General features: G+C 47.2%; 1 protein-coding gene across 1 annotated transcript; it reads left to right on the forward strand.

Annotated features, from left to right (window-relative positions):
* The first annotated feature begins 1,841 nt into the window (after positions 1-1,841).
* KCNA6 (potassium voltage-gated channel subfamily A member 6) lies at positions 1,842-3,422 on the forward strand. The gene has a single exon (XM_074145142.1). It carries the CDS (start codon positions 1,842-1,844, stop codon positions 3,420-3,422), a length of 1,581 nt encoding a protein of 526 aa, XP_074001243.1.
* Positions 3,423-14,234: the final 10,812 nt, after the last annotated feature.

Below are 14,234 nucleotides of genomic sequence, written 5' to 3' on the forward strand. Positions count from 1 at the left end.
CCCTAATTATGTATAATATGAAAGAAAAATACGCTTCCTTGTGCGACAGCCATCTTCGTATAAATGAAAAGATATGCTTCCTTTTGCAACAGCCATCTTCAATGCTAATGAGTGAGAAAGGAAAAAGGATTAAGCGACATTTAAATCATATTCACCTCCTTCCTGAGGACAGAGCCAAACGAGGCAGCTACAGTCAGCCGGTCAAAATGTCCAGAGCCTGAAGTAACTGAATATTGCCAGCTAGTTAGAGAGGAGTTGGGAGGAGGGGTAAAGAGGGGAATGTTTTCTTTTAGATCTGTGCTGCTAAGAGATAGTGTAGGCTAAGCATGTGGCTGGCAGCCAGCAAAGGCATCAGATACTATGATGATAAAAGCCTGCTTCATAATATTTAGCACCGACAAAGGGCTTTCAAGGGAAAGACGGGCTTCTCTCTTGGGAAGGATGGAAGCGGCCTCACCTGTTAGCCCTATTTTCAGAGGGAGAAAGCCCACGGTCAGGAGTTTCTCTACGCTTTCAGATGCCAAGCGTGACACGGACAGAGCAAGCCACAGGTTTCTAAAGGCTGGTCTGATTGCCTGCAAAATGCAGATTTGGCTCCCAGGGAGACAAAGTATTGGCTGCGTGGTGGGAAACAACAAAAATGAGCAAGCTCACCTGTTTGGTACCTGGGAGAAGGGTGTCCACCCCAAATGACAGGAGAGAAACTGTATTTACCTGTGTGTTTCCCCCACTGTTCCCTGTATGACAGGCCGTCTCCATCTGCGGATGCTCCAGTGCCACCGTCGTGCCTGCATCACGGCAACGACCTTTACAAATGCAGGTCCCCGAGCCGTAGGCACGGTGTGACTGGCTCAAGGTCAACTGCAGCCTGCGGCGGGGACAGGCACAATACCGAGGTCTCCCGGGTCCCACGGCCGAGCTCCGAGCGCTGGCCGCAGCCGGCGGTGTTTGACGGGAGGGTTTTTGCCCGAAGAGGCAGGGGCAGGTTCTCACGGTGGAGGGGTGGGAAGGAGGGCGGGGGCGATGCCACCGCTTGGGAAAGCTGTTGCGAAGCGAACTCCTGGCCGGAGAGCTGCAGCGGGATCCCCTCGGGGGCACACCCCCCCACCCCCTCCAAAAAAGCACATATATATATATATATATATAAAATAGCCGGACGCCCCTGGGCTGCGGCTGCTGCGGCGAGGGGCGAGGACGGGCGAGCACCGGGCTCCGCGCACATCCACGGGTGTGTGCGTGTGTGTGTGTGTGTGTGTGTGTGTGTCTGGCTGTGTCGGGTGCGTGCATCTGCCTGTGTCTGAGCGTGTCGGCGCTGGCGCTGCCTGTTATCTGCGCGCCTCTGTCCTTCGGTGTCCCTGCGTGCCTCTGCTCACGGGTGCGTGTCTCCGCCCGCCTCTGGGTGCGCCTGCCTGTACCCCCATCCCTCCGTGGAACCCTGTGTCTGTGTGTGTGCGTGCTCGTACACCCCCTTCTCCTCCTCTCTCCCTCCCCCCGCCCCGCTCCCGCGTGTGTGTGTGTGTGTGTGTGTGTGTGCGTGTGTGCGCAGCGGTGAGGGCAGAGCCGGGCGCGCAGCGCAGCAGCGCGGTGTCCCCAGCGCCGGGCAGAGCACGCCGGAGCAGGAGCAGGAGCAGGAGCAGGAGCAGGAGCCGGAGCAGGAGCAGGAGCAGGAGCAGGAGGAAGAGCCGCTCCCCGCCGGGAGCCCCGCGGAGCCGCCGGGCGAGCGCGGCCGCACCGAGGCGCAACAGGCGGGCGGCGGCGGGCGGATGGCGGCGGGCGGCGGGCGCTGAAGGCGGAGGGGACGAGGCGGTGTCGGCGGCGGGTGCCGGGGCAGAGCGGGCGGGATGCGGGCGGAGGAGCCGCTGGCGCTGGCGGCCCCGCGGGCGGGCGGCGGCGGCGGCGGCGGCGGCGGGGAGACGGAGGCGGAGGCGCCGGGCGAGGAGCGGAGCGGCGGCAGCTGCTGCAGCAGCGAGCGGCTGGTGATCAACATCTCGGGGCTGCGCTTCGAGACGCAGCTGCGGACCCTCTCCATCTTCCCCGACACGCTGCTGGGCGACCCCAGCCGCCGGGTGCGCTACTTCGACCCGCTCCGCAACGAGTACTTCTTCGACCGCAACCGGCCCAGCTTCGACGCCATCCTCTACTACTACCAGTCCGGCGGGCGGCTCCGCCGGCCGGTCCATGTGCCCCTCGACATCTTCCTGGAGGAGATCCGCTTCTACCAGCTGGGACAGGAGGCCATCGAGACCTTCCGGGAGGACGAGGGCTTCATTCAAGAGGAGGAGAAGCCCCTGCCCCAGCACCACTTCCAGCGCCAGGTCTGGCTGCTCTTTGAGTACCCCGAGAGCTCCGGGCCGGCCCGGGCCATCGCTATCGTCTCCGTGCTGGTCATCCTCATCTCCATCGTCATCTTCTGCCTGGAGACCCTGCCCGAGTTTCGCCAGGAGCCCAAGGGCGCCCAGCCCGGCTTTGGGGAGGCGGCGGCGCCGCCCGGCGACGAGGCACTGCTGCTGCCGCCGCCGCCGCCGCCGAGCGGGACTCCGCCGCCCCTGCGCCCCGCCGCCGGCGCCGGCCCCTTCTTCACTGACCCCTTCTTCCTCATCGAAACCCTGTGCATCATCTGGTTCTCCTTCGAGCTCCTCGTCCGCTTCTTCGCCTGCCCCAGCAAGCCCGAGTTCTCCCGCAACATCATGAACATCATCGACATCGTGGCCATCATCCCCTATTTCATCACTCTGGGCACCGAGCTGGCCCAGCAGCAGCAGCAGAAGCAGCAGCCCGGGAGCAGCAGCAACAACGGCGGCCAGCAGCAAGCCATGTCCCTGGCCATCCTCAGAGTCATTCGCCTGGTCAGAGTCTTCAGGATCTTCAAGCTCTCCAGGCACTCCAAGGGGCTGCAGATCTTGGGGAAAACTCTCCAGGCTAGCATGAGGGAGCTGGGCCTCCTCATCTTCTTCCTCTTCATCGGTGTGATCCTCTTCTCCAGTGCTGTCTACTTTGCAGAGACTGATGACCCCGACTCCCTGTTCACCAGCATCCCTGATGCTTTTTGGTGGGCGGTGGTGTCCATGACCACCGTGGGCTATGGGGACATGTATCCCATGACAATTGGTGGCAAGATTGTGGGGTCCTTGTGTGCCATCGCTGGTGTGCTGACAATTGCCCTGCCTGTCCCTGTCATCGTGTCCAACTTCAACTACTTCTACCACCGAGAGACGGATCATGAAGAGCAGTGCCAGTACACCCACGTCACCTGTGGCCAGCAGCAGTCACCCTTCTCCGAGCCCAAGAAGGGGGACAGCAATCAGTCTCTCAGCAAATCTGAATTCCTGGAAGCAGAAGACCTGGAGTCCATGAAATATTCCAACTTCATTCCTCCCAACAACCAGGGTTATAAAGAGAAGAAAATGCTGACAGAGGTGTGATCAGTTTTGTTACCCTGGGTCCAGACATGGAGCTGCAAGCTGCTGCACAGTTGTCTTCCCACTAGCAGCTGGATCTATTCAGCATTTACATGCCAGACTGTGAATTGTGATACCGTAAACAGAATGATTGTGATAATGGGCTCTTCTGTCCTGATTTGCTGTTTCTCATTACCGTGTGCGGCCAGAAATGTTCTTGCTTTATTCCGTGGAGTGCTAGCTGTCATCCCCCACTCCCTCGTGAATGTCTTTCTCTGTTTTTGAAGACTGCTTTAATCCGATATTTGCTCTGATATCTGCCTTTCTACTCCACTCACAGAGAAGCCCTTGCCGCTACTTCAAGCTGAAGGATTCGGCGGGGAGTAAACAGTTAAAGGGGCTATAAACATCTGGCTCAAGCTGTGCCCTTAGTTCCTGTGCCAGCGCAGTGCCCTTGGCTGTGGGATCAGTCACGCCTGCCATGCCATTGCCTTTGAATAATGGAAACGCTGTAGCCAGCATCACAGTGAGTTCTGCAGCTGTGGGGGAAAGTCAGCAAGCGGATGCCTTCCTTCTTTGCAGCCCTTGGCGTGCTAAAGATCCTCTCGTTTGTGTTTCGAAAAAAAGGTGCATAGATCTAAAAGCTCGTCGTTACTTGTGATCATATACCATTTATCGAAAGCAGGCTTAAAGAAATCAACAGGCTTGATGAAGATTCTCTGTTTTGTGATTATTTCAGCCTTATTTATGCCAGTGCCCTGATGTTAATTGGCTTTTATAGTACCGACTTAATCTTCATAGTGGTAAGTGCCTTCTGATGCAAGGCACATTTGAGTAAATCCCTGTGTTATCTCCGCAGTTTATCTCCACACAATAGCACTTAATGAGATGTACTTTGTGCTTCAGATACCCAGTTCTGTATTCAGGCACGTGAGAGCAACTGATTCCGCTGCCTTTTTATTGAAGCTTTGGTATAGCTGAGGGAAGTTTGCATGTTGGTATTTTGTTGACATGTCTGAACCTCCCCCCCCCCCCAGACAGCAGCACCTGTGCTGTCTGAAGATTGCACTGATTTAGCAGCTCACAGGCATAAATTGCCCCAGGGTAAGCGTGTCAACATTTGAGACTGAGATTGGCACGGGTACAAACTTCCCTAAACCATCCACAGAAACCCAACAGCATAATCCAGACCTTTCAAATGAGGGGAGAAACAGCTAGCTTTGGAGAGATGCTTTTGCTGTATTACTGGTCTAGCCAGTTCTTGGTATTTCATGGATAGAAGGCACAGCAATGCCTTTTGCGTGCACTAGGTTTTGTGCGAGCAACTTACTTAGGCTAGCAACGCAAAATGCATAGCTTGGCCTGCAGTGCTGGGTTTGTGAAAGGACCAGAGATTTGCATCTTAAGATGCACATTTCGCTTCCCAGATATTTTCTTTTTTTTTTGTTTTAAATCAGCTCTGCCTTACACCTAACTTTAAAATGTTTCAAATGCTGCCGGTGGGTGAGAAGGGGAAATGGATGCTGTCAGATTCTATTGGCAAATTTTCCTGCAAGGAAATATATTTCTTGTTATAAATCTAAGTGTATATTCTGCATTCACATGTGTGCATGTGTATGAAAACAAAGGCAGCCATTAATGCCTTGCATCATACTGTATGATATGCATATTAGAATGTACTACATATTGCATGTGACACATGTAATACATAAACCAGACATAGTATCATGATGCAAAATATATAGAATACATTTTATGTACATGTATATATTATGCTTTTCAACCATAAGGCTAAGAATGCTAAAGGCATATGCTGTAATATAGTCAGAATTGGCTATAGAACTGGTTGTGAGATGGGATCTGTTTGCATCTTCGTTACCCTGCTTGTTTTTCGTCGTCTTGAGATCTGGCTCCATGCCTGGAGTGCTTTTATTGTGGCCTCTCCTCATCTGGGCCCCGATCATACGGTGGAAGTTGTTTGTGTAAATCCTAACTGCTGCATTTCTCCGGAGTCCCGTTGTCTTCTCCAAGGTTTTTAATGTACAGGGATCTCCCTTGGGGTCAGCGCACAACCGTTATATTGAAACCTCTCTTCTCTCTATCTCGCTGAAATCAGTGGCAAAATGCCACTTGTCTCTGTTACTGCTGGTCAGTCTGGGAGACACAAGTGTGGTGTGGTGAGGGCTCTACCGCTGCGAGGAGATTGCCTGAGTACACAGGTGCCAAATTCCTCTTTGGTTCATCGGGACTGAGGCGAAGGTCTGGGCTTTGGGAGCCCTTCTGCATCCCTTGAAGCATGTAACCAGCCGGTGGATAAGTAATCCTGGTGAATAAGTGGGACTGAGGAAGGATCGGCATGGTGGCACCTGCGTTGATTTTGTGTAAAAAGTCGTCTTGGTCATTGAGTTCGTTCAGTAAAAAGCTGTTGTTGTTCTTAGTTGTGTTTCAGGGCCACTATAATGAGATCTTTTCTGTGAGCGCAAGGGTGTGACTTTTCTTCAAATTTTGTGTTGCTCTAGCAGATGCACTAGAAAGTAGCTAAAGAACCTGCTCTTTAAGAGGGATGTTGTAAGGCTGCTGCTGTCTCCCAGCAGAATGACCATGTTTGGGGTTATTTTATGCCTGAGCGTATCAGCTGATAAAAGTTTCCCTGAAGTAAGATATAAAAAACTCAGGTTAAGCACAAGTTCAGGAGGAGGCATGAGACACACTGAGCCTACGTCAGAAAATTCCCGTGCTCGTTTCTTCCCTTGGACCTGACCCCCTTGCCCCTGCCAGGCAGGAGCCCTCCCCACTCAGAAGCGGTTGTTCTCCTAACCAGCACGACAGACGGCTGGCCGTGGAGACTCCATCAAAAAAAAAAAAGAGATGTGAGGCAAATTACTGGTAGCATAATCCCAATGTGTCTTACAGAGATGGTCTTGCCAAGAGATTTCTTTGCTCTCGGGTGAAATTCAGCAGTGAGTTTCTCGCTGGAGTGTTGCGTGCGCGCCGGCACATGCATACACGAGGCACTGGTGCGAAGGAACTTCTTGCAAACAAGAGACCTTCATGCAGTTCTTTGCGATCCAGGTTTTTCAGTTCTTCTGAAAAGAAAGTGCAAATGGAAACGTGGAAAAACAGGAGTGGGGTTTGCTCCCTGGGTTTCCTGTGCTGGAGTTAAGAGAAGTACAAAAAGCCAACAGAAGCTTGGAAACTGTAACCTAGGGGCTTTTCTTTGGGCATGAAAAGCAAGGCAGTTAAGTCCCAGAATCATCGATAATACTATATATTATAGAACTTCTGGAATTTGTCATTTTTATTAAAGAGCCTTCAGATTTTTTTTTTTTTTTCAAGTGACAGAAGTCACATAGTGCCACCCGTGCCATTGGCTTTACAGAGGACTCGTGTCGCCATATCACTGAGATGCTTCCAAAAATGTTACCTGGAGTTCTCAGCCCTTAGCACTCACTCCTGGATATTTGAAATACAAATCTGTCTGTCTGTCTAGCTATTTCCTTCTGAAGGCAGAGCACGCATCCTCCTGAAGCAAAGTAGGCACCTCCAGGGACTTGTTTCCATGACAACCTCCCAGCCTGTTTCTCTCTACCCTGTGACTTTGGTTACAAGCAAAAGCACTCGTTGAATATTTTCAGTTCTCAGATATTAGTACCTTACCTTTACAGCTGTTTTCTTTGCTTACTGAAGGTGATCCCGTGACCTTATATCATCTGCAGCTGTCCTGTCCGACTCCAGACAGACAGTTATCAGCATTTGAAAGCAGAGAGTGCAAACCAGGAGATGGGAAGGGATTTTATCTGTAAATCCTCGCACACAGAGAGGTGGGGAGTGTGTGAAGGACAATCTGAGCACTTACAGTCAAGGAAGCGAGGGGGGACTGGCCTGTGAATCCATCGTCTGGGTGCGCGGTGACGGGGAATATGAGCTAAAGCATCACATTAAAAAAAACAGAAACTCCCCTTTCAACAATCTGACTAAATAATAGTTTTTGAGGTGGAAGAGACTATTGCTCTTTCCTAAACCCTTGGCTGTTCTGTGACAATGAGTTCCCCGGATAATTTTCCCACAGGATGTTTTGCACCAAAGCAAGATGGGGCAGAAATCATCATGCTGGAGGAGGGGGTGGAAGGAAAGGAAGAATTTTGCTAAGGACACTTTTTTTTAGCTACAGCTCATCAACCACATAAAAGACTAAGCATGAAAGCCATGAAGAGCTGTTTTGTGATATTTCAAAGTCTACAGTACTGGTGGATTCCTGCACTTACCTCCAAGACGAAATGCCTGTTCTGCTCCTGTTTGGAAAATGTTGCAATTTGGGATTTTTGAGCAATTTTCTGTTTTGACTCTGTTCCTTTTGATCCAGTTTTCATGGATAAAAATTCACTGCCAGAGCAGCTGCAGAGGTGAAGGTGACTGGACTTGATGCTTTCTCCTAAGCCCTTTCGTTCAGTGTACAGAGATGCCTATGGAGATAAAGAAGAATGAGAATAAAGGAAATTCAGGGCAGCAAGAGACAGGGTAAGGACTGAAGTGTCTTCCATACTGTGATGGAAAGAGCAGCATCAACCCTAAAAGCAAAGGAACAAACAGCTCCAGTGTCTGCTGCTACAGCAGAAGTAGGTAAGGTTTCTTTTTCATCTGTAAAATTAACGAGTAAGAGTTTCTTGCAATTAATGAGGAAGGATTCCCTAATTAAGATTTGCAGCCTAAAGGGAGAATCTGGTTCTAGGTGAAGAAAGAAAGATAATTATAAACTACAAAAATACAGTATGAGCCAGGTCCTCACCATCTGCTGATTCAAGTTGTCAAATCTCCATTTAATACAACTATCTTCCCTTATATTGGGCTGCAACTTCAATCTTCTGCATCAAGTCAAGAGATGTGTACTGTTGGTTAAAATGCTTATTTTTATTTGTTCTTTTCTTGAGGTCCTGTTTACATCAGGGAAAGGTCTGAAGATTACAGCAGGAGTTTACCACAGCTTTCCCAAAAGCTCTCATCTGACTCGAGTCCAAGTAAGTCTACCAAACTCAGCGAAGTTAAGCTTCTCTTTAAGTTTATATTGACAAAAATAAGAGCAACAGTGATTTATTAATTTTTTTTTTTTTCCTCAATGATGGAAATGTGCAGACAAATTCATAGAGAAGTTTAGGACTAAATAAGATTCTGCCCTCAGCTGCAGCCCTGTAAGCACACGATAGCTCTATTTACATTGCTGTAACCAAAAGTACAGTCAGAGCTCTTCATCTTTGCTCTTTGGAGCTCGCACTCTAGACAAATCCTATTCTGAAGACATCTGTAGCCATATTATCTGCAGGGTCACAGTTGAATCCCTGACTTGCAGTCATCTGCTTTAAACGTAAAGTTAAGGAGGAGAGCAGGTGCTTGCAGGATGAAAAGACTTAATCCTCTGAAAATGAACAATTGCCAGTGAATGCTGAGTGTCCTTAGCTGCCACCAAAGACAGTTGGTGATGAAACTGCCCAGTACTTACAAGAAGGAGCTCTTCTTGTGCAGGGTCAGGTCCTGTGTAAGGCAAGACCCTAGTCAGGGAGATAAACCCAACAGAATGTTTTGGGGGAAAAGCTGACAAGGGACTGCAGTAACCCTGATTTCCAGTGTAGCTTACGTTGTTAGTACATGTCGATTCTATATGCCTTGCCTAACTGGCTGGGTTTTCACTTGCTCCATGGAAGTCTGTCTGGTACTTGTTGGCTGGCACTAGAGTTTGAATATTATAGTATAGTTTTACACTTTGGGAAACATAACTATGATCAGCGTGGGTTTTACGTTCCTGAAGCGTAGACATTCATCGATAAACATTCACCGCAGGAAGTATCCAAGTTGTCTGTAGTGCAAATTAAGAGAGGCTGAAGCAATAGATTGAACTTCCCTGTGTACGACTTTTTCTTAGTGGAAGAAAGGAAAGGATTTATAGGAGGGAAAGTGCTCATCAACTTCCATGGTCACCCTAAAATACTGAAGCCCTGTTGCCTATTCATTAGAGACGAGATGCGTGGGAGACCTTGGTCTTCATACAAAATATCATTGAAAGTTCAGTAAGTCTTCTTTGGCTTCACTTTCACTAAATGGATATATAGATATTTACTCAGTGGTGTAAAGTTTTGGAAGACCATTTGTCAAAAAGTACTATAAATCACAAATGTACCAATGTAATAACCAAATTTACCAATCAAATTACCAAATTTAATTGGTATTGTAGGTATTGTTTGTTTGAAGAAAACTGGGGTCTCGATTCTGCTTTCTACTTGAGGCTAGATAAATGTATCCATGAGGATACGAATGGCGTGAATCCTAATTTAAGTAACTGTGAGTGAAGAATCAGGCCCAAAGAAGAGGACTGTCAATGCAGATGTCTAGAATAGATCTCTTTAGATGTTGCAGATACACATTGGTCCATTCACCTAAAAGGTTGCATAAAATTTGCATACAACAGAAGATTTTGCTTTTAGAGTACATATTGGTTTATTCTCTTACATTCTCTGGAGAGAAATTAATTGGTATTTTACAAGAAAAGTGGAACATTACTGTCTCCTCTTGCTGCTTGTTGATGCATCTGTTGTTTTCAATTAGCTTGATGGCATCCATTTTCAGGAAGCAGATGCTGCCCTCTTTTATACTGGTGCAATTCTGGAATATCTCCACTGACGTCAGTGAAGTGACTCCAAATTTATCCCCGGTGAAAGCAGAATTGGACCACAGTCCTTTTGTTTGCTTATCTGCTACGGTGCCCTCTGGGAGGTGCACCATTGCCATACCATAGGGGGAAGGTGAGCACCTGTCTGCTGTGCCACGCTCAGCTCTTTTGTGTCCTTGACATCACACCCATGTGCCTGGCTGGAGCAGAAGTCAGGCTGGTGCGGAGTGTGCCTGGTCACCAGATTCCCCACGTTGAATGGAGCAGTTGTTGGTCCTAGATTCTCGACCGCTTTCCCATTCCAATTTCCATCAGCTTAGTTTTGCTTGGATATGTTTTCGAAAGAGACAGAAATTTTTAAGCTAAAGAAATGTGATTGCAAGTCTTAAGTAATATAATAACAGAAGGATAGCAGAGGTAGACATGGAGACAAACTCTACGCCTCCTACAGTTTTTTTGCTCTTATGGCTATGTGAAAATTGTTGCAGCCCTGGTAGGTTGGCTATACATCTGCTGGCTTCACAGTCTCCATTTTCAGGGAATACTAAGTTTATACAAATTAGGCTACTTCTTTCCTGCTCTAACTCTGCTGATGTCAGTCATGCCTTCCCTGAAACCGGACAAAAAGCTTCATATAAAAGCTGTTAGTGTGCTGTGTGGAAAAATACCACTTGAGATGGGGCAGATAAGGGTGAATAGAAGAATCAGAGTTAGTAAAGAACACAGTAAATAAGCAGTGTGAGACAGGAGGGAGCTTCTTAAAGGAGTTCCTCAAGGATTAGTCCTGGTAAAATATTAGCAGCAGAGCTGAGACTATGAAATTTAACAATGAAGCAACCTAAGCGCCATTGTCAAGACTGTGGATTAGGACACAGAACTAGATGACTGAATAATTGACCTAAAGAAATGGAAATTTATTAAATAGCACAGACATTAAAGTCTTGATAGGGATTTTGGTGGCAAGCTTATTCATTGGGGAAGACAGACAAAAAGAATGATTGGGTACTAAGGTCAGCCAGAGTACCAGTGTCACTTACTGAGCCACCAGAGCAATGCAGCCATAAAGACTGCAGGTGCAAATCTTTGAAAGTCTCGGAAGGAGCACGTTCAGTACCACCTGGGAAATGTTATTTCCGTTAGGCCTCATCTGGAATGCTGTATGCATTTTTGGTGACCTAAATTTGGTCTGAATGGATGCACGGAAGAACAGTAAGAAAGATCAGGTGAATGGAAACTGCTTTGCAAGAGGAAGCTGGAAGAGCCTGACTTTTCTAGGCCAACGAAAGATTCGCAAGAGCTATAGTTACAAAAATACTGTGGGCAGAGTAGCCAAAAGAGGTAAGAGCTATTTAAGCTAAAAGGCAATGTTGGTGTTTGAACAACAGAGCATAAACTGGCTATGAATAAGTTTACCCTGGAAAGAAGGTGGTGATTTCTAATATAACAGAAAAAGAAGAAGAAATGAAAACTCATTCCAGGCTGAACAGAGGTCAAGGGATAATATGGAAGTAGTTACATGCATAATAGCCTGAGTTCAGTGACTTTGTCTTCTAGAATCCTCTCCTACACCTGGGATGTATTTGAGGTGCCAAATAGATGAGAAATTGTAAGATCCTCCCTCATTTCTTGTGTCCTCCAGCTCATTTGCCATACTGCACTGTGTTTTTTCTCTATGGGACTGAGGGAAGAGAATGAAGTCCTGGGAGTGGGGTAAGATGGGGCAGGGGGTACCAGATCACTCTAGGAGCTAGTCCAGAGAGAGAAGTGAAGTTCATGCCCTTTAAAAAACCACCAATCTCTGTTCGCTGCTCTTCTTCTTAACCTGGAACTTCTGCTGACCTTGCCTGGTCCTTTCTCCCTCTCCAGAGCTCTCCAGCTCTATGCTGACCTTCCTCATTCCTGGGGTCTCTGGTAGTTCCTCACAACTGTAAGCTCTCTGGAATCATTGGAACAGTGCATTGCACCTTATTCTGAGAAGAGCCTTGAGCCATCTCTGCTGCAACTCAGCCCGGTTATCTGATTTGGATGCAGTGCATGATCTTCAACAACTTTTGTTGAGTGGAAGGTCAGAGCGGTTGATAACAATGGCCACTCTGGCCTGAAGAGGTTAGCAGAATCATTTCCTATTCCAGGCACTCTTCTGATGGAGACAGAATAAAGTTTCACGTTTCCTCTCTTACCTCTTTCAGTTCATTTCATCCTCTGGATAAGTCACAAAATATCCCCTTAAGCTCAGCAGATAGAATAGACATTGACCAAGGTGGGAGCTTCACCCATCCATCCCGCTCCATGTCACAAAAGTGCAAAGAAGCGTCTGTCCTTGTACTTTGTCCTTGAGTCTTCTAGCTTGTTGCTGCTCTTTGTTCACGTCTGTGAGGAAACCGTTATCTTCTGATTTGTATCTGTATTTTAGCTAGCTGGTTCTGCTCTTTAACTTTGAAATAGCTCTGCTTTTTCTCCTTTAAGGAGAAAGAAAGAAAAAACAAAGCAAAGGAAATTTTATGAGTAGCCATGCACATTATGAAAGCATGTGAATATGGACACCACTTGAGCTTTATCAACGAAATTAGCAGGATGGTGCACACAAATCCAGTTGGCCATAAGTTTTCTTAAGGGCTTGTCCCAAGTGCTTGACATCATTTCTTGAGTTATGGCAGTAAGTCAAATTAAAAAAGGAATTATAGCAAGTATAGAGTGGGCCATTGAGTTTCATTTGAACCATGAGCACGTGTCACATCTGTTTCTGAGTTCAGTTCACTTTGAAATTGATGGGAGAAACCACCATCACCGTGTGTTTATGTGCTTCTTAATTTATTGTTGTTACATCATGTACACTGCCATTGTGTACGTGGCATTGGTCTTGAGGCGTGTAACGTATTAATGGTGAAGATCCTACTGCAGCAATCACCACTGTCATGACATTACAAATTCTGAACTCCTTCTGTTTCCACTCGGCAGGTAATCTTTTAGGATCTTTTTATTCATAGATTATGTAATGGGAGAAGACAAACAAACAAACCAACCCCCCCAAAAAATTATTTTGATCATTTTCTGGTTGTATTGGGAAGAATGGGAGTAGAAGGTGCTATCTGCAGTGTGCTGTAGCTCACCTCCTTACCTTTTTTCATTGGCTCTTTAAAAAATACTGCGCAGATCTGTGGACTGCCATTAACACTTAGCTAAGTGGATTTCTGAGAAGATGGGATGTGAGCTCTTCTTTGCATAGTAACCGTTAATCAACATTTCCATTGAAGATGTCTGAATACATATTGATCAAGCCAGCTGCAGCTGGGATATAGCGGTGATGGGTTTTGGAGGCTGATGCAGCTTTCCTCTCCGTCCTCCATCCCCCAATCATGTAACGTACGTAGCAGAAAAAACACCGGCTGGTGCTTCTGGCCCTGGCATTTCTGCTTATTAGTAAGTTGCATCAAAAGGTTGCGTAAGGTTTTTCATTAGTTAAGAGACCACTTAATAAGGAAGGTCTTGTAGTTAAATGTTGGACTTGGGAGTCAAGGGGACAGTCCCCACAACTGTCACATGGCCTTTGAATGTCCCACAGATCTCACGGCTTTGGCAATAAAATGTGACAATCTTACGCCCTTTAATTGCTCCTATTCCTGAAAACATTTAGACAGGGAGATCTTTTTGAGTATGCCTCATCTCTTACCTAATACCTATATAATGTCAGGCACAGTTGGGGACCCCTACTCCCTGAGGACGCGGTGTTGTATTACTGTCATAACAGTAGTAACTAACATATGGAGAGTGATGATCGAACAAACACAGAAAAACATTTGGCCCTGTGCATGAAGCTCATGGAGTATCCAACTGCTAACAAGTCCTGCTGTTACCTAGCTCTGTGTTGGCTTTGGGCCAATGCTTTGGCCGTGCTGATCTGATTTCTATTTTTCAGGCTCAGACACAAAATATTCAGTGCAACCCCCTTATTCGTGACTCTCTGTTCCCTTGCAGGCTGCCTTATAATTAAAGGCGTGCAAAATATTTCTATCTGACAAAGCCCAGAGCTGACTTACTGCAAGGTAAATTGAAAGCCCGATGAATGTGCTGTGGAGATAAGAAGCTGACATCAACTTTTCACAGCTAGTCCAAAAGAAGTAAATTTATGCAGGTTTTTCTCTTTTCACCCCTTGAATTGCTCTCCAAGACCAAGGTAT

This window comes from Numenius arquata, chromosome 1 (genome assembly GCF_964106895.1).
Source record: "Numenius arquata chromosome 1, bNumArq3.hap1.1, whole genome shotgun sequence".
NCBI classification, from domain to species: domain Eukaryota; kingdom Metazoa; phylum Chordata; class Aves; order Charadriiformes; family Scolopacidae; genus Numenius; species Numenius arquata.

What these genes read in the sequence shown, in the direction of transcription:
- KCNA6 (XM_074145142.1), top strand. Translation starts at nt 1,842, where the DNA reads ATGCGGGCGGAGGAGCCGCTGGCGCTGGCGGCCCCGCGGGCGGGCGGC.